Source organism: Fusarium oxysporum, chromosome III (assembly GCF_013085055.1).
Source record: "Fusarium oxysporum Fo47 chromosome III, complete sequence".
NCBI classification, from domain to species: domain Eukaryota; kingdom Fungi; phylum Ascomycota; class Sordariomycetes; order Hypocreales; family Nectriaceae; genus Fusarium; species Fusarium oxysporum.
In genome coordinates, this window is record NC_072842.1 from 3,953,084 (window position 1) to 3,971,241 (window position 18,158).

The window sequence follows — 18,158 nt, forward strand, 5'->3', positions numbered from 1 at the left end:
GCATTAACCGGTTGACGATTTGGTAATTCTTGTTCAAGTAATCTTCTAAACTATCCTCTACCTGATCTAATAATTTGGGGAAAAGCCAGGAAGCTCAAGACCTGTACTCTATACACCTGTTTCAGTTGATTTTTAAATGTGCAACTGTGTGCCTTGAGAATAGAGAATTTGGAGGGAAGGGTGCTTATGTCATCATATCTTTTTCTTAGCTCATGCGGCTCTTTCAGTCCTCCACCTTTTCAGGTCCCGCATCCCCACTTCATCATTCTTTCGTGCAGCAACAATATCCTTCCGCTGGGGCTCATCAGTTCAATTCGCCCCAGACCAATTTCGTCAAGTTTTTTTTTTACGCGTCGCATCGACTTGAGAATGAACTATAGTATACATGGAATAAAATGGCATCCGAGCTCGAAGGCTTGATCGCGGGCCTTTTGGTTCATATCTCATGCCATGGCGAAGGAGGCAAGTTTATGGATTGATTACTTTATTTCCTGCCACTACCAAGAACCAATCACTAACTACTTCACTCTAGGCTGTCCTGTGGATGGTGTTTTGAAAGCTATCCATCATCCCTCAACCCAAACAGAATCATTATCTGAGGGTGATTCCGCTGTGCAAGCCCGCACTGCCGCGACCATTTGGAGCTGGCTCACTGCGAGACGGGATATTTCTGTCGGTGCTGATCGCGAGTACAATCACCTAACTCTAGACCAAGTACTGGCGCTTCCAATTGCTGGTGGCACCCCTGGACAAAATGCAGAACCTACAGAACCACTACGAGGGAATCCAACAGAACACCACCATGTTCGAGTCTACGCCTCTGAAGATACCATGTGGGAATCTCTTACCGGCCATGCAGTTGACTACAAGCGAGTACCCAAATCCGAATGGATGCTACTTTTGGGCATAGCTTCGACAACTACCCAAGGTATTCTTCAGGGAGACCTTGGGCGTCTAACGGATCAAGACAAGCGCAGTGTGCCAAAAAGAACTGATAGTCTCCTTAAGAAGGGATACATTGTCAAGAGAACAACACTTGTACGCGGCACAAAGACGAGTAAGATGTGGCTGAAGCTATTCGCTCCGCCTTTACCAAAAGACGGCGAGGGTGTAGACGAAGCCCGGCCAGACATGACACTAACTCGGCAAGTCCTTGTCGAAGATCTCGAACCCGTCCCTTGGCGCGTACGATGGACTGGTGAATCTATTGACTATATTGCATTGGCAACGACCATTATGGCTATCGTCAAGGAGTGGGGAGTCCTCCAGATGAAAGACATGAAATCCAAGCTTGGTGTGCTGGGAATGCGTTGGCAAATGAAGGTCTTGGCTAAAGTGTGTCGCTTTCTCAACCAGCGAGGCGTTATACAGTATGTAGCAGCGAAGCTGGGAGAAAAGGTATTCAAGGACTGTGTCAAATATGTCCGAGATCTCAACGCAGAAGATTGGTCCCTTTATCTTTCAACAGGCAAGAGAAAGAGCAAGACTCCAAGGAACCCAGATCTGGATGGTTATGATGGGAACAAGCAACTCATAGGACAAGCCTCTAACGTTTCCGAAGTATCCAAATCACCGCCATGGTCTTTGGACAAGCCGATTCCTGTTATAATCGCCGAGATGGCAAAACGGCTAGGAGACGTCGGACTCACAAACCCGGATGTTTATGCCTTGACGTTAGGCCCCTCATACAGCCGACATCTTTCCTCAATGACCACAGCCTTGGCGGTTCCTGGCCTGCAACCACCTCACCTGGCCCATTTTCAGATTTATAGCGAACATACAAGAACTGGAAAGGTCGCCTCTTATCGATACTTTGCACCAAATGCCCCTCATACGCCATCACCACCATCGACTGATGCCGCTGGTCAAGAATCAACACCGACTCCGGCGGATATCTATGGTTTCTCCTCGTTACCCTCATCATCGATATCTCATGAAAACTCGCCAACATTGGCTGAGCTGTGCAGCATGGGAATGACCAACAGAAAGACAGTAGGCCGCCCTAAGGCCTCCAAAGCTAAGAAGGGGAAGCCTGCACCAACCCCAAAGGCGAAAAGAGGCCGAAAACGACGTGCTCCAACACCAGAAATCTCACCACAAGAGGAGGTTGGGCAAGAGGATGAAGCTACCGAGGAAGTAGTGATCCCGCAGATCCCAGAAACAATTGTTCAAGAACCCGAATTACCTACAGAGACACCAGCACCTGAATTGCTCGCGCCACCTGAAATTAACGAAGACCAGCGGGATGATGCTGTCCCTGAACCTCAAAAGACTGCTACCCTTGTGGTGACTCTCAAAGTGTCCCCGGCAGCCCTCAAAGAACTTCTTGCAAAGTCACAGACAGATGTGGCAACCCCTGCACGGCCGACAAGAACTAGGCCAACAAGATCTTCCGCCAGAAAAGTCCAGACTAGGACCATCAATACTGATGCCGAAAACGAAGAAATTAGTAATCGGATGGACGTTGATGATGAACTGGAACTCAATAACTCTACCGAGAGCCTGCTCACTGGGAGGAAACGCGGCCGACCGAAAAAGGGCGAGGATAGGCCAAAAGGAAACGCGGAACAAGCCACAGAAAACGATAATTCCCCACGGCCTTGGGTTTGCGAAAAATGTGGCAGAGCATGGAAAAATGATAACGGCTTGCTTTACCATGTGACCAAGTCAAGGACGAATTGTAATCCATCGTTTGATGTGACTACAGTAACGCCAACTCGGCGTGGAAAAAAAGAATCGGTCATAGAAGTTGGAGACCAAGACACTGCGACACCTGTTGTTGACAAACCACAAGAACAGGACCGACGAGCCGTGGACGACGAGGAAAGAGAAGAGCCCCAAGATAAAGACAAAGACCACGACAATAACGAGAATACTGGAAGAGAGATTGACAACGATGAAGGCGAAAAGGATGGAAAAGCTCGTGGCGAAGGCAAAGAACCAAGTCCAGATGATGAGGGTGTACCAATGCCGAAGCCCGTATCGAGAACACGCGGCCCAATTGCAGCCCGGCCAACTTGGTCTTCACGGCCAACCCTAAGTTTTAAGGGAGAGGCATTTCAAGTCAACCCGGAATTGCAACGACCTCCAGTTGCTATGTTCGACTCTCCTAAACAGCCCTCACTTATTAACGGTACCAATGGTGCCCTTGTACAAGGCGAGAACAGCCAATTGCGCCCGGTTCTCAGTTCATTGGATCGGTTCAGCCTCGTAGGAGCATCTCCCAAGACGCCTCGGCCTAAACTCCAAAGAAACGGATCTCAGCCAGACGCAACCCCCCAGCCTGAGCAATATCAACCCATACAACACTCCACCAATGGCACACCTAGCGGACCTGGCTCTGTTGTGAAACCGAAGACGCCTATGGTCACCGATACCCCTATTACCAAGGCTGTCATCAACAACCGTGTATCCCAGATCATTCAAAATATCTTGGCAGAGCACCAAGGGGTTTTCCCAGGAGGCAAATCTTTATGGACGGTCATCAGTATCCGATGGGTCGAAGCCTTCCCTGAGGTAGTGCCACAAATCCGCTCGTACCAGGCTGCATTTCGAGAACTATTGAAGCATAAGATTGTGGCCGAACATTGGCTCACATTTCGCAGTAAGAAAGGTGTGACTGAGAAATGCCATTTGGTTGTCACGGCTGGGGTCGATCCTTTTTCTCCTGAAGCTTCTGATGTGGCTCAGAAGATTCAAGAAGCACACCCAGATCTGTATCTTCCCCCTCCATTCGATGCTCAACTTGATAGCGATCTCTTGAAGCGGGGTCGACGAGATCTCCCTGAAGAAGTCGAGATGTTAGATGCACCAGTATACGTGGCACGAGCTGCCCAGAAGCGGGCTTTGGATGAGTATGATGACGATGGAGATGACTTCCCGCCGCCTGCAAAGCGTGGTCGAAAACGCAAGAGTATGTTTGCAGATGGACGCCCTTCAAGATCCCGGGCGTGGCAAGGCGACATGGGAGAACCAATGTGCTATGAACACTTTGAGTCCTCTCAAGGTGCTCCTGAAGCCCTTCAGTTTCTGGACCCTAACACATGTTTGGAGGAAGATGGTATCGAAGGATCAGAGCGCTATTTTACCGATGACTTCAGGACTATTTTGGAGCAACGGCTTTCCAACCCTTTCTCAGGAGAGATTGTTTTTGACAAGCCCATTATTGTTTCCGGCTATGATGGTGTCTGGCCACGTATTACACCCCAAGATTTCGAGATGCAAGATGCCAGCTACACGTTGACGGGATGGATGCCTGACCCGAATTGGTTTGCCTGGTCGTCAATGATAGACATGATTGACAGGAAAGCGCATTTACTCAACCGTGATAAGCTCCAGCGCCAAGATGTTCTTGACCCCTACCGGTGCTTTATTGAGAGGCTGTACTGCTGCATGGACCTGGAACGAGCGTGGTCCGAATCATTCATCAATGCACCGCCCGGAGCAGCAGGCCCTCACAACATCTTCATCTCATTCTCGAGTGAAAGGGACGATCAAGTACTTGAGACTCCAGCCCCTGAATTTTCTTGGCCCCTGGATTGGCAGCTTACCCCGAAGTCTTTCCCAGGAGACGTTCCTGATCGTGCTCTTCTGGTGGACGCTTCGTCTGATGAAGAAGATGATAGCACTGATTGGCCAGAGTTCCCGGCATATAGGCAACAAAAGCTTGCTCGAGGCGCTGGTCGCCAATCGAGGGGCCGAGGTGTCGGCAGAGGCTCAGTTAGTCGACCGCGAGCGTCCATCAGTCGCCAGCAAGTAGCACAACAACCAAGAGTCAAACGAGTGCGCTTGGTCACACGAGCTCTTATGCCCATTCCTGAGGAAGCTGAGCAGAGACAGCAAGGCCAACATGACCAGCAGGGCCCAAGCTCCGTTGACAGTGACTCAGAACGTCTTCTAGCTGCTTTGATCGCCGTTCGTGTTCTCCTTGGTGGTGCCGACAAGTCTGTTGATTGGGGATTACTCCTTAAGCTTTTCCCGAATCTGGCCCTTAAAGATATCCGCCGGTTCTGGATCGATGCCCGGAGAGAACAGGGTGCCTATGTCAGGAAGCTAACCAAGGATTTCCAAGATCGGTTCATAGTTGCCTACTCTAAGAATGAGCTCCCGGAGTTCGACTTCGAGGATCCTATGGACTATGACTGGGACAACTTGATTGAATGGACCCTTGAACTGCCTCGCAGAAAGGGTGTTGACCTGCCATCGACCAGACATTACTTCGAAGACAATTTTTCCACCTCTGCAGCCGCTACTCACGAGGAAGAAGACCCACGGGAGAAATTCTACAACCCTCAGTCGTCTGTCTACGCCCGTTTCGAGGCTGTTACTTTCCCGGCATTTGTCACTGTTGACAAAATGCTCAGTGGTCTTAATCAGAAAGTCAAGATTACGAACGAGGTCATTGCGAGGTCTTGGGTGAGATCTCTCTGCTGCACAGATGAGAGTCGCTACACAGTTGACCAGATACAACAAAAGTTTGGAACACTCGCAGACGGTGACCAGGACCAAATCAATGCCATACTGAAGGAAGCTATTGATGTCTTGACGGCACAGCGCATTATCTGTAAGAGCAAGCGGCCCCCTCTCTCAGGGAGACCGTTCAGACTGAATGAAGCTTTTGGGCATGTACTCGGAAAACTTGCGCAAAGAACGAAGTACCAAGATGCAGCTGACTTCAAGTCAAAGCTGGATGCGACCTTCCGGCGCGGTGAAGCCTTCCGGGTTCCTTTTAACCTCCAAGACGGAGCTGTGATGGCGCTCACCAACCTGAATGCTGGTGGGAGGATTAAGCTCACCCCAGTCAATGTGCCTCATATCCCACTGGGTTTCCGACCGGGTTATTATGAGATGCGCAAGCTGAAGAAAGACTGCTACTTCTGGAACATCGAGGCAACCCCCACAGACTCGTACAAATACGACGAGGACGTGGGTGTCATCCGCAAGAGCATCAATGAAGGACCACCCACTGCGAAGCACTTGCTTCCACAATGGGTTGACTTCTTCGGGCGCAGAGATGCGGAGCGATGGATGGATGTATTGGGAGCTTTCTGTTTTGTATACGCCAACAGAGGACATCTAACTATCGAGGGTGTATGCAATGCGCTCAAGCCAATCCTGGAAGAGTTTGAAGCCGAGCTCATCATGGACTGGGGCATGAAAACAGGTGTGCTTGAAGAGGACGAGGATGGCCTTGGACTGAGAGTCGGAGAGTGGTGGTGGTTAGCTGTACCTTGGCAATGGGGACGACAGCTCAAAGCCAGGAGAGAAGTGGAAGACTAAGGATTGTTAAAATACCTTATTAATTAGGAATCTCTTACAGGAAACTGAGATGAAAGTCAAACCATGATAGTTTGCCATAGTAAATAATATCTCTGAAGATATAGTTGACACAACTTTGCGTCTTAAGCGGAAGGGCGGGTACCCCTTTCTTTCATAACTATTAGCAACAACGTGAATTGTAGGGTTTGGTGTTGCCCTTCCTCGCTTGGCTCACATTTGTCACGCTTTGGAGGTAGCCTGGCCTCATAAAAACAGGAAACATGGTAATTCAATCTGTGGTATTTGCTCTTTGTGTTCAGGTTTCCCTTAAACAAGCATTTGATGTTAACTGAACCGACATCGGCATCGCAACTCAACTTCATCATGTCAGAAACACGAAAGACAAGACTTTATTTCTTTGCAAGGCAGGCTTTTCTATGCCTGTATATTACAGCATCCCACCAAATCTCGACAATTACGTGCTTCCTGTCAACAACTACAGAAACTGGGTGTCCATGAAATTTGCCGTCAAAGGTCAACTTCAACGAAGCGATATATCGCCTGACACTATTGTGCTTATATTGCACCCTCATCAGTTCGACCTTCAGCTTCTGGGAAGACTTTAGCCAGTAGATGCTACCAAAACAGTCGTTCAGAGGATGTGAATTGTGTTCCTCTGATTCAGAACTTGGGATCCAACTTCTCTTTACGGACTATAATATAAGTGTGCGAGCACCTCTGGAAAAAAAAAGAACCCTGGCCATGTCAAAGACTGGTAGATAGGCCAGAGGAACATTGTGCCTATCCAAGGAGGATACTGTAGAAGACGACTACACCTTTCCAAGACCAGCAAAGAGAGCCAGTCCTTCCAGGTCGAGAGTATTATCAACATCATTCAATAGACTTAAGCAGGACACATACAATTAAGTCAGCCACTACCGCAAGCAGATCTACTTTGTCCCTGTTCAGCAGCGGAAACGAGTCCACTTCGTGGACACACCTCACACAGAAGTCATGGACCCAAACCCCTTTGGGATTCGGTATCGTCCATCGCCAGACGACAACATCAAATGCCAATGCCCTTTTCAAGGATGCAACAAAGAGATACCACCCAGTACAAGGTTGCGCAGAAATGTTCTCTGACATATCCAGCCTGAGGAACCAAGACAAAGACCTTCTGCAGTCCAGATACCTGTTTTCATCTGACGTTGCTTTCTTTTTGTTTTGATAGTTGTGACTCGATACTGGCCTGAAGGTTGACAGATGAAGGACTCGAGGGTGATTCAGTAGCTTAGACTAGAGATTCTAAACTTGGAATAATTTAGCATAAACTTAGGAAGAATCAATCATAAGCTTAGAACAAGATCATCGCGACCTCTTCTAAAGGTAGAATAGCATTTGCGTTGTGGTTCAAAAAGTGTAAAAGAAAAGTGATAGTTGCTGCAAATGGCAAAAACATACAACAGCGGGGATTCGCTGGTCGTCACCGACCCAACTACTAATCCGCCGGTTAGTGGCTTGACTATGGGAGAGCAGACGGGATCCCGTATTTTCCACTACCTATGGTCGTATGTACAAGTAGCAGTTGCAAACTGGTTTATGTAACCGGCCTCATATTGAATTACAACAGCCCCTTGGAACTCCTATGTCAACCACAACTGCACCATCGATCAAATCAAATGCGATATTTATTCTCATACTTCATTTGTGCAGAGTCGTATAGGTTTGTTAATCAGTCTTGCTCTTTGGTAGTTTCTTAATGTGCCGTCAAATACATCTCGATCATCCATCTTATACCAGCCCTACTTTTCCATCATCTCGTTAGACACTCCAGACAGGTTCATCTGGTAACGCCGAAGACTCTCGCAACACACATTCACTCCGTCCCTAGTTTCCTCTCCATGCCACCGCAGCTAGGCCATGAACACAGTGAGAAAATATATCCACAGGCGCGAACCAAGTCCCCTCAAATTCACGTATCATTCAAGCCCTCGGATGGAAACCAAGTCCTGTCAGTATCGGGTGTCAAGCAAACCCCCAGATGCGAACATGAAAAGGACCACAGTTATGGAGACGGGACCGTTACAGTCCCTTACGTCTCTCTGCCCTCCAGTCCAATGACTGTGGAGCAAAATAGTACCCATCGCCAAAGATACACCAACAGACCTGAACTCGTTGCAAACAGACTTGGCCAGAACTTTTGCGCGGCAGACTGTAGCCCAACCCAGCCTGCCCCTTAGGCCATTACAGCCCTCGAGGAACGCCTCCCGTCACCCTCACCCGTGACGGTCGCACGATCTTTTATTTAGAATAAAACCACATCTCGATCTCAAGAGAGATAGCGGCGCCTAAAACTGCTTGGGCCACGAACACGGGGAAGGACCACCAGTAAGCTCCGGAGAAGCGGACTATCAGTTGAGTCAGCCATGCCAAAAGGATAGGTAGATAGCAGGTGGCGATAGAGGGAAGAGAGTGTGAAACAACAGGAACATACTCACCAGTGACTTTCGTCCACCCACCAAGGTGTCGAACCCCAAAGGTGATCAGAAATAGGCAGAATTGCATCAGCAGCGTACCTGCGATTTTGATTTCGGGTGATCTCAAGGTCATTGTTGGTAACACGCAGATTTTTGAAGAAGAAGAAGAAGAAGAAGAAGAAGAAGAAAAAAGAACAGCGCAGGAGGGTGAAGGCGAAATTTATCTTGAGTCTCATCCCTTCTCGAAAAGGAAGGACCGTCAAATGACAGCTGCGGTGGTCAAGGAAAGGAAGGAAGCGGAACGTTTCGACCACTCAGGGTTTAGGTAGGCAACAGGTTTCCCTTCACGAATCAAACGGAATGGAAGGAGATCTGGGAACGCAGGAACGCAGGGCTCGTGGCTTGACGCCTTACGATTCCTGATGTCTGGCGCTGGTGGTGCCAAGATGGATAGTGGCAGGCTGTTCAGAAGACCGAAGACACGAAAGGGCATTGGATGGATGCAGTGAGCAATGACAGTCATCCTTACGTGATGTAGGTATTGTTGAATTATATTGTGGCTTCAATCGACCTTGTCTTTTGTCTAAACCACTCTGTTCATGAATCCTGGGCTGAGTCCTAAATCCAAGCGACAAACCTCCTCAACCAAACACTGCATCACTAGGTACTTTGGGCTTTTTCTTCGGCCACAGCGCCCGCGGTGCATGATCCCTCGCTGTGGCCACGTTTGAAGTAATGGCCGATACATGTTATAATCCACAAGCCCAAAATGAGTTCACAGTTTACCCCAAAGAAGAAGTAGACGAGAAACCACCTAAAGTATTCATACAGCCATGAATGAATAAGGACCAGAGCTTCAATGGTGCCCATGAAAGATAAGTAAAACAACAGGGCGATGACTCCGTCGACGTCGAATACCTGGAGCGAAGGTGGGCCAGGAGAGAGGAAGCCGAATCGATCGGGGATGTGCAAAATCTTGGACTGGATGTAATACCCGCGATTGGCCATCTCCAGCTTCCAAGGGCTGACGGCCTCTTCAGGGTTAGTGTTTTCAGGCTCAATCATGACGATAACCTTGATGATGTATACGGTAGGTGGATTCTCTGGGGAAGTGGTTATTGTCAGAGGTCAAACGCGGCGGATATGATGGAGATTTACCGTAAAAAAAAATTGTGTGTCTGTATAGGTAGTTAGTTTGACTTTAAGTCTGAGGGATCTGGTGCTTTTATATTTGTTGAAACAAGGTTCAATCAACCTGCGCACATGAGCACCCAAAACACAATCTTCCGTACTTGTGTCATTCGGCCGCAGAAACATTAACCTTCAGGCGAGCCTAGCCTATGGTAAATGTCAATTCTCCTCGGGTGCACAGCTAAGCCCCTATCTCAAAGTCCGAACCCCAATCTTGTGTTATCTTCCCAATCGAGCGGACCAAAGACACATGTTCCATTGCTGGCTGATACGATGTGGGTGAGCCCTTACACACTTCCGTCTCGTTGCGTAGTGGCAAACAGTCCCTTTCCTAATAACCTCTGACACAGATAAACACCCACATTCGTCAATATTACCTCCACGATAATCCAGAGAGTTTGAGCAATTCACTGGTACCAGATTGCCGAGTGGTAGTCACATCAGACTCAAATTGACCGGATATCTAATTCGCCCCTAACTGACTGATCCATGTGAAAACACCATACGCCATGCCGACAATAACATATGAAAACCCATAAAACGCAATCACACAGCAAAGATGATCTTGAGAACGAGAGCTACCAAAAGCACCACCAAAACAACGATAGTTCGATCAAGCCACAGAGGAACACCGTCATCCGTTGCCCGTCGAGCTTGCTGCGCTTGTGCCTGTGCCGCAGCCTGTGGTACAAGTCCTTGAGCCACCGGGACGGGGAGAGGTGTAGTTCGGGTCGGAGTGGGGTTTCGGTTCTCTGCTGGTGGTTGAGGGGCCGAAGAATCGTTGGCAGCTGAAACGGCATCTGGTGCGGTCTGGACGAATCCCTCTGCAAGTTGAGCTGTCTCGGCGTCGTCGTTTTTCTGTTCAGGCTGGCTCTCGCCATCTTTCTTGGCTCCCATCTCATCGCGCCATCCCATGTTCAACTCTTTGGGGATTTCAACTTCCTGTGCACTTGACGATGCTTCCTTTGCTCGCTCTTCGCATTCCTTGATGATCTCGCCGTTTGTCTTTCCACACGTTGCGCATTTGAATGCCGGTGACTCGTTGGCAAGACGTTGGCGTACTGCGTCAGTTGTTTCAAGACCTCCCAGTTGGCCACGAGCATCAGTCTCCATAAAACTTCGGAGCCTACACAATAAGAAATTTCAGTTAACGTAATACCTTCAGGAATAACAGGAAAACATACGCTACAAGAGCTGTCCGTACTCCCCATGCAGGTTGCCACGTCTCCTCATGATGACCACTGATACTCAAACAAATCTCACGGTTGGCTTCGAATCGACCACTTGGTGTCATGAAGCGGAAAGAAGGCGGTCGAAGAGGGTATGTGGGTGGAAGAACTATGCGACCATGGTAGATACCATTACTGTAGACTGAATTGGGTGGCCCTTTGAGTGTGAAGTGCCACTCGAACAGGTCGGATTCGAGGGGCTCGGCTGTGTAATCGGCAGAGGGGGAGTTGGAGATTTCGGCTGCTTCACGAACTATTGCTCGAGTTAGTTATGGGGTCGATAATTCCAGGTGACGATGCTCTAGTCATATGTGTTGTATGTGCTGGAGCTGGCCACTTACGTATTCGTCTAATCGTGGGCGATTTCGAGCTGAACTTTGGGGTCGCCATGGCGAAGGTATTTGCAACGTTCGCTTGCGAGTTTCGTGTCACAGAAATGGAGGCTCCCTTGAAAGATATGTATATGTATATGTCGTTGGATGATTGCTCTAGACGGTCATTGCTTGGCGAACGTGGGGAGCTCGTTCAAGGAAGCTAGTTATCGAGCTTGCGAAGGACAACGTGGAAGTTGAAATAACACAGTTTTCAGCCTGAAAGTAAACGATGGAGATTTGAGTAACAACTGGTTCAGGCAGAGAAAATGCAAGTAAGCTTAGTCTAAGTACGAAGTCAACGAAGCTCTTGTTAAACGCAAGGTGGTATCTTATGGGCTGCGCTGCTTGTCTCGTCGCTATGATTGCCGGAACTAGAGTGGGCGGAACCCCACTCATGATGATGCACGCAAGACGGGCTCTTATACAGCGCTCTATCCACTATTAGCATGCATATGCACCAAACCGTAAGACACCCCATAGCGTGCTCACCCAATCACAAGCTTTCCTTACCTAAGCAAAGCCATCACCGAATTGGCCCGGTTCAACGACTCCATCAAGACTGACCATTGCCGTATCATCACTATCCTCGTCGCCTCGTCCACGGCTGCTAATTTGGTCCCTACGTACGTCAATCGCGCTATATCACTCGTCTCGATATCTCGACCAAGCTCAATTGCCGCTAACATCTCCAACTTTTGCAGCCCGAAACCCTGAAACGAGCGACTATCACATCCGATTTCATCATGGCTGGTCACGGTCACCACAGCTTCAACGGCCCTCCTAAGCCCCCGGTGGCTCACGTTCCCCGTATCTACCGATTCACCGCGACAGCTCTAGGCGCTGGCATGTGGTTCTTCGTGAGTCGCTCTGGAACCTTGCGACTCTGAACCATGGATTGGAGCATCAAAGCGAGGATTACAATGTTTTAGAAGAATAACTTGCTAATGTGCTGAAACAGCTTATGTACCGGGCAAAGAAGGATGGTATGTATTAAACATTCACTATTTCACGAGGAATTGGTTCGATGATCCAGTGGCTAACGTGCTCCAGGTGCCGTTCTCCTCGGCCTCAAGCACCCCTGGGACCACTAAACGATTACCATATATGATTACTTCCATTCCTGCGGCAATTACAACAGAGAAGGCATTGGGCGACGATATCAGAGGACAAGACGGTTCAATGCGGTGTATATAGGGCAGAAAAGGCTCTTGAATTGAAGAAAAAAGATCAAATGACAGTTCCAAAGTGATGCGTATGATATCCCGCGTACCAACATATCATATACCCCTATCACCAATTGCAATTCCACATATATGGGAAAATAGAAACTACATGTTACTCAAATAATACTGTTTTCGGGGAAAATTGCTCCTGTTGCTGCGTAGCCGTTCAATTTGCATTATTGATACCTATAAATCCTTACTATTCACAGCTCAGAATTGGTTCGGTAGACATGTTTATGAAAATTCAGGCATTGGTTTTTTATCCAACCAAGCCTCTTGTATTTTGATCTCTTTGATGAGACCAACAGCTTCACGCTTCCTTCGCAGTCTTTATACTCTATCAACGACTCCAAACAATACCCATTAACATAAACCCGCTTTCATCCAATGGCTATGCAACTTGCTATTCTTACTTCAGCTTAAATCCGCGATGCTTCAGCAATCACCTTATACTCTTTGCGCTTCTTGGCCTTTCCGGTCACTGACTGCTTGACTGAGCCTATCAATCGAGCCAGTCTCAAGGCAAGGAAGTGCTCAAAAGCCCAGGCCACGATAAAGTACGCAGCACCCAATCCAATCAGGAACAGTTCATAGTCCCAGCTCATGTCCGTCAACTGCATCAGGTCAATGACCCATTGAGCAGGAGTCAGGATCATGTAGACGGTTATCAAGAGGGCGATAGAGATAGTTATAGCAAATGGCCCTATCACACACACGGTCAGCTCTAATTCTTTTTTGAAGTGGCGAATGAGTCAACTTACAGTTTTGTGTGGTCCGCTGTCGGAACGGGCGTCCTGCATTGAGAATAACTCCTGAAAGGATATACTCAAAGCAAGAGAATAGGAAGAGTGCCGTGTTTTGCGAGTTCTCAATGCTCGGCTCATCCTTGTGCACCACAGGAGGGATATACCAGGGCTGCTCCTTGACAGTGATATACGTCACAGCCTGGAAGAAGATGCAGATAAGCATGAATCCCAACAAAGGCGTGAGCACCTTTCGTGAGACCAAGTCCGCAGTAGGTCGCTTCCGGCAAAGTCTTGGAGCAGGTCCTGCCCATCCCATGAAGATAGCGATCGGAAGAATAAGAGCAAGGTCGATGAAGAGGAACTGAAAGTCTCCCAAATTGGAAGCCCTGGCATAAAGAAATGTGACTGATGTGAACTGAATTGCTGAGTACAAACTCATGTACTTGAAGCAACTGAAGCTTGTAACCAGAGCGGCTCGACCCTCCCTATAAGATGGTTAGACTGCTTCAATTGAAATGTTTCTCTCGACTTACTTGATAACTTCCAAGACACAGCGGATGTCAAACACACGAGAAGTGAAAGGAGCTGCCACGGAAGCTTCTGCCTCAGATAAAGAGATGCCAACATCTGCGGCCTTCAAAGCACCGCAGTCGTTTGCCCCGTCACCACAGAAGCCACATGTGTAATCAATGCTCTGCAGCTTCTCGACCAACTCATGCTTCTCATCAGGGGACATTCTGGCAAATACTTTACCATTGATGAGCATCTACAGGGTGATTAGCGAGGGCGACAGTCGAAGAACAATGAGAAACTAACCCGTTGAAGTGCTTGTGGCGATGCAAAGTCAACCATCCATCGGAACACATCACCACTGACAGCCAAAGTATAGTTACGAAGGCTGGTGATATCAAAAGGCAGTGAAGCATCTGCCTCTGGAGGAGGGGGTAGGGGCTGTTTGTGTTAGTCGTGATCCACTATGGTCACAGGTGCAACAAGAACTTACAAGCAAGGTCTTTTCATTCAAGTGGAACAGGTTGTTGTCAATACTCTCCCATTGAATCTTGGCTTCCGCATCACGGAAATCACCTGGTCAGGTTAGAATACTTTCCACAAGCTCATGAATCTGAAACATACCCTCAATGAAGCGCGGCACGAAGCAATGAGCCTTTCGATCCATGAGACCGCACTCTCGGGCCACGCTAATGGCTGTCAAGATGTTGTCACCAGTCACCATGACTGCGCCAATGTTGGACGCCAGAAGCTCCTCGAGAACTGCAGCAGTCGTGGGCTTAAGCTTGTTCTCGAAAACAATGAAACCAACGAAGTCGAGATCACTCTCTACTTCAGTTCGAGTCATCTTCTGAGCCTTGACCCAGCTAAGCTTCTTGAGATGGCGGCTGGCGACACCAATAACACGGTAACCTTTGTGAGTATACCAAGACAGAAGCTCGTCGTAATCATCAGGGACTGCGGGAAATTAGCCAGTTCGAACCTCTCAATGCTATTAGGAAACCTACAGCTTTCAGCGCGACAGATCTCCTTCATTGCCTCAGGGGCTCCCTTCACAAAGATATCACCACTCTTCTGGCCGAATTGTCGAACAATGACACTGGCGCGTCGTAGATTAGAAACGAATTCAAAAGACTTCTGTACTCCAAGCTCGATGTTGCCCTATAAAAATGTCAGTGACCATCCTCTCACAGTCAGCACCAGGGCCATACGTTAGGGGGTCGTGCAATAGAGGGCGCCAGTCCACCCTGCTCTTCATCTTCCTCAGAAGCGCTCTGCTTTCCTTCTTCGTATGTCCAGCGTGTGAACTCAAACATCTTGAGATCCAGTGGATCTCCGACAAGCTCATCATCAACGGACCGTAGAGAGTGACAGGTGGCCATAGTGTGCAATGCGGCGCGGTAAGTATCCTGAGCGTTCTGTCGTGTGGCTTCAGCCAGGAGCATCTGAGGCTCGGTCACAATCTCACTGAATTTCTTTGAGTCGCGATCAACGACTCGAACTCCCAGAACATCTAATCCTTCTTCCGTCAAAGTTCCTGTCTTGTCAAAACACATGATATCGATTTTTCCACCAACATTCACTCGTTGAGGACTGATACAGAAAATTTGCTTCTTCTTCAGTCGGCTGAGAGCAAAGTTGGTACCAATAGTCAAAGTCGCAGGCAGGGCAGGAGGTACAACAATGGTGATGAGATCGAGCGCTCGCACAATAATGAGATGCCATGCAATTCCAAGTCTGATAAAGTTGACCAATGAAGCCAGGAATCCGATAGCAGCAACGATAGCCATGACACTGATGTACCGGAATGAATCGCGGTAGAACTTGAAACCTGAGGGCTTAGGGAACAACATTGATCGTACCAGGGCACCCTTTGTAGTGTTGAAACCAGTCCGGACAACGAGGGCGAGCGCAACGGCGTCGTCCCCTTGGTCTTCCTGAGGCCTTCTGGCGCGGATGATCTTGGTACCACAAAAGAGGAAGTGTCTGGCTGTCTCAGGGGTAACTGACGACGCTCCCAGATCCATTGTGCGCAAAGTCTCGTCGGTGGCTGGTAATTTTGAGACGGGAACAGATTCGCCAGTCAACATGCTTTCGTTGACGATACAGTCACCAGTGAGCAAAAGACTGTCACTGGGAAACTGTGTCAAACTGGGATCGCTCAATTCGTAGACATCTCCGGGTACCAGTTCGCTTGAACTGATGAATCGCCAGAACCCGTTTCGGAGAACTCGCACGTCGCATTCGAATCGCGAAATCTCACGGAGACGCTTCATGGTAGCTCGGGTCTCAATGAGGGTAGCAGCAATACTACCAACCGACATGAGGAAGATAGCAACCGCATAATAGTAGTAGCTGTCCATGGACCACAGGATAAGACTGGCGATCTGAAAGACATAAAAGGGGTGCAAAACTTCATCAACTAGAAGCTGTCCAGTTGTCTTCTGCTCGATATCGATGAGATTGCTGCCAAAAACAACTTCACGGACTCCCCTTTCATCGGTGTCCAGACCAGCACGGGTCAGTCGCACATCGGTCCAGTTAGGGTCTTTCCAGCCATTGAAAAGCATGAACTTGTCTTTAAGAGGGTGGAAGCACAGTCGAATGTAACGGTAATCCAGTGTTCGGAGGTCGTCAACGATAGGGTCGACATCCTCGTCCAATGCCTCCGAGTAGAATTTCTCAGGTAGACCAAATATGGTTGATAGAGGTCGGCCATAAATCTGAGATCGAACATCCATAGCGACAAGTTCACCCCACTGGTTCTCTATCACGACCCATTCGCACTCTCCAAGCGAGGTTGCCTGTCCAAGCAGACCAACGTACCACCGGGGCAGCCATCGGAAGAGCAGATAAGCGAGGCCGCAAGTGAAGATACACAGAGAGATATAGATCGCAGAGCCGATCTTGCTTGTCTTGAAACCGGCGATGACGATGGTGAGATCTTCGTTTTCTAGATAAACTTTTTGACTGACGCGCCCATGGCGACGAAAGCTTCCAGCGGTAGCTGTACTATCTCGTCGCAAGAGATGGGCGTTTACCGAATGGCGAGAGTATGCGGATGAATGTCTGCGCAGGGCATAGTTGTCTTCAGAAAGGCGATAGTCTCGTTCTGGGGATTCGTCGTATTCCTCGGTACCATCAACACCAAACTCCAAGTCTCCAATATCTGAAACGCTGCGCCGGATGTAATCGCCAGCAATACTCTGCACAGCTACACTCTCAGCGTCGTCGTCATCGGGGAACCCTTCGTTATCGTCATCGTAATAGGCGAAGCTGGCAGTCGAATCGGCGCGAGGTCGTCGATGGGAAAAGGCCGATACACTGGTAGGAAGACTTTCGGCAACAGGACCAGAGAAAAGCTGATAAGGACAGATCGTTAGTATTTACGATCATACAATGATAATGGCTCAAGTATTTGCTAATTACCTCCTCATGCGCCATCTCAACATCTTCAAAGATGCTCGATCTGCTCTGATTAGAGCTCATTCGATAGAGCCCAGCGCGACCGTTGCCGTTGGCATTGGCATTGGATGCGCGATGGCGGCGATGGCCATGATCTTGGCCCGGGTCCGGGCTAAGAGGAGCGTCTTCATCCATCAATTCGTTTAAGGTGAATTGGTTCGCATGATACACAAATAAATCCTCAAAGTTGAGATAAGAATTTTGCGTATAAGTTGTAGGTCGCGCGCCCGATTACGTCGTTGGCTCAGCGCTCGTGCCCTGACCAAGGCTGAGACGGAGAGTCATACCGATATGCCGAACTGGCCCCGCCATACATCATTGGTTTGTCTCTAGTACAAGACGCAAGGCTGAGGACAGAGATGATTAGGGCCATAACGTCAATAACTCTGGAATTTAGTGATGACATGCAGTTATCTACTTGTTTAGAGTGTTCATAAGAGAGCTACAGGATTGGCCAGCATGTTGACTCGAGGGCCACGTCAAATTGTTTCCTGATTGTGGTGCTTTATGAGCAAGGTTCCTCGGCAAAGATTTTGGCTGGGTCTGGGGTTGCTGTCCACCTATAGCATCTAGTTGTCAATGCCATCCGCTTCTTTCTTTGACCCCTTTGACGACCGCTTTTTTTATTTATCTATTGTCAACAGACAAAGAAGTGGTGGGCGAATAGTATGCTGCATAGACAACC

At 48.7% G+C, this 18,158-nt stretch overlaps 5 protein-coding genes across 5 annotated transcripts; 2 read left to right on the forward strand and 3 right to left on the reverse strand.

The window, feature by feature from the left end:
- Nucleotides 1–273: 273 nt before the first annotated feature.
- Nucleotides 274–6,388, forward strand: FOBCDRAFT_219141 (uncharacterized protein). Its single transcript, XM_059609523.1, has 2 exons — nucleotides 274–462; nucleotides 533–6,388. Exons 1-2 carry the CDS (start codon nucleotides 396–398, stop codon nucleotides 6,277–6,279), a joined length of 5,814 nt encoding a protein of 1,937 aa, XP_059464503.1. The 5' UTR covers nucleotides 274–395; the 3' UTR covers nucleotides 6,280–6,388.
- Nucleotides 6,389–9,395: 3,007 nt separating this feature from the next.
- Nucleotides 9,396–9,853, reverse strand: FOBCDRAFT_290676 (uncharacterized protein; the record flags this gene model as incomplete). Its single annotated transcript, XM_031177395.3, has 1 exon — nucleotides 9,396–9,853. The coding sequence occupies exon 1, from the start codon at nucleotides 9,798–9,800 to the stop codon at nucleotides 9,396–9,398; it is 405 nt and encodes a 134-aa protein (XP_031048528.3). The 5' UTR covers nucleotides 9,801–9,853.
- Nucleotides 9,854–10,349: 496 nt separating this feature from the next.
- On the reverse strand, nucleotides 10,350–11,899 carry FOBCDRAFT_25522 (ubiquitin-conjugating enzyme/RWD-like protein). Its single transcript, XM_031177396.3, has 3 exons — nucleotides 11,497–11,899; nucleotides 11,111–11,408; nucleotides 10,350–11,052 (listed from the first exon to the last, which is right to left on the reverse strand). The coding sequence occupies exons 1-3, from the start codon at nucleotides 11,543–11,545 to the stop codon at nucleotides 10,473–10,475; spliced, it is 927 nt and encodes a 308-aa protein (XP_031048529.2). The 5' UTR covers nucleotides 11,546–11,899; the 3' UTR covers nucleotides 10,350–10,472.
- Nucleotides 11,900–12,055: 156 nt separating this feature from the next.
- On the forward strand, nucleotides 12,056–12,761 carry FOBCDRAFT_219149 (uncharacterized protein). Its single transcript, XM_031177397.3, has 4 exons — nucleotides 12,056–12,152; nucleotides 12,231–12,386; nucleotides 12,488–12,512; nucleotides 12,580–12,761. Exons 2-4 carry the CDS (start codon nucleotides 12,273–12,275, stop codon nucleotides 12,618–12,620), a joined length of 180 nt encoding a protein of 59 aa, XP_031048530.1. The 5' UTR covers nucleotides 12,056–12,152; nucleotides 12,231–12,272; the 3' UTR covers nucleotides 12,621–12,761.
- Nucleotides 12,762–12,971: 210 nt separating this feature from the next.
- On the reverse strand, nucleotides 12,972–17,783 carry FOBCDRAFT_258846 (uncharacterized protein). The gene is made up of 9 exons (XM_031177399.3): nucleotides 17,438–17,783; nucleotides 15,220–17,370; nucleotides 15,016–15,169; nucleotides 14,633–14,965; nucleotides 14,502–14,584; nucleotides 14,315–14,449; nucleotides 14,032–14,264; nucleotides 13,514–13,983; nucleotides 12,972–13,455 (listed from the first exon to the last, which is right to left on the reverse strand). The coding sequence occupies exons 1-9, from the start codon at nucleotides 17,606–17,608 to the stop codon at nucleotides 13,172–13,174; spliced, it is 4,014 nt and encodes a 1,337-aa protein (XP_031048532.2). The 5' UTR covers nucleotides 17,609–17,783; the 3' UTR covers nucleotides 12,972–13,171.
- Nucleotides 17,784–18,158: the final 375 nt, after the last annotated feature.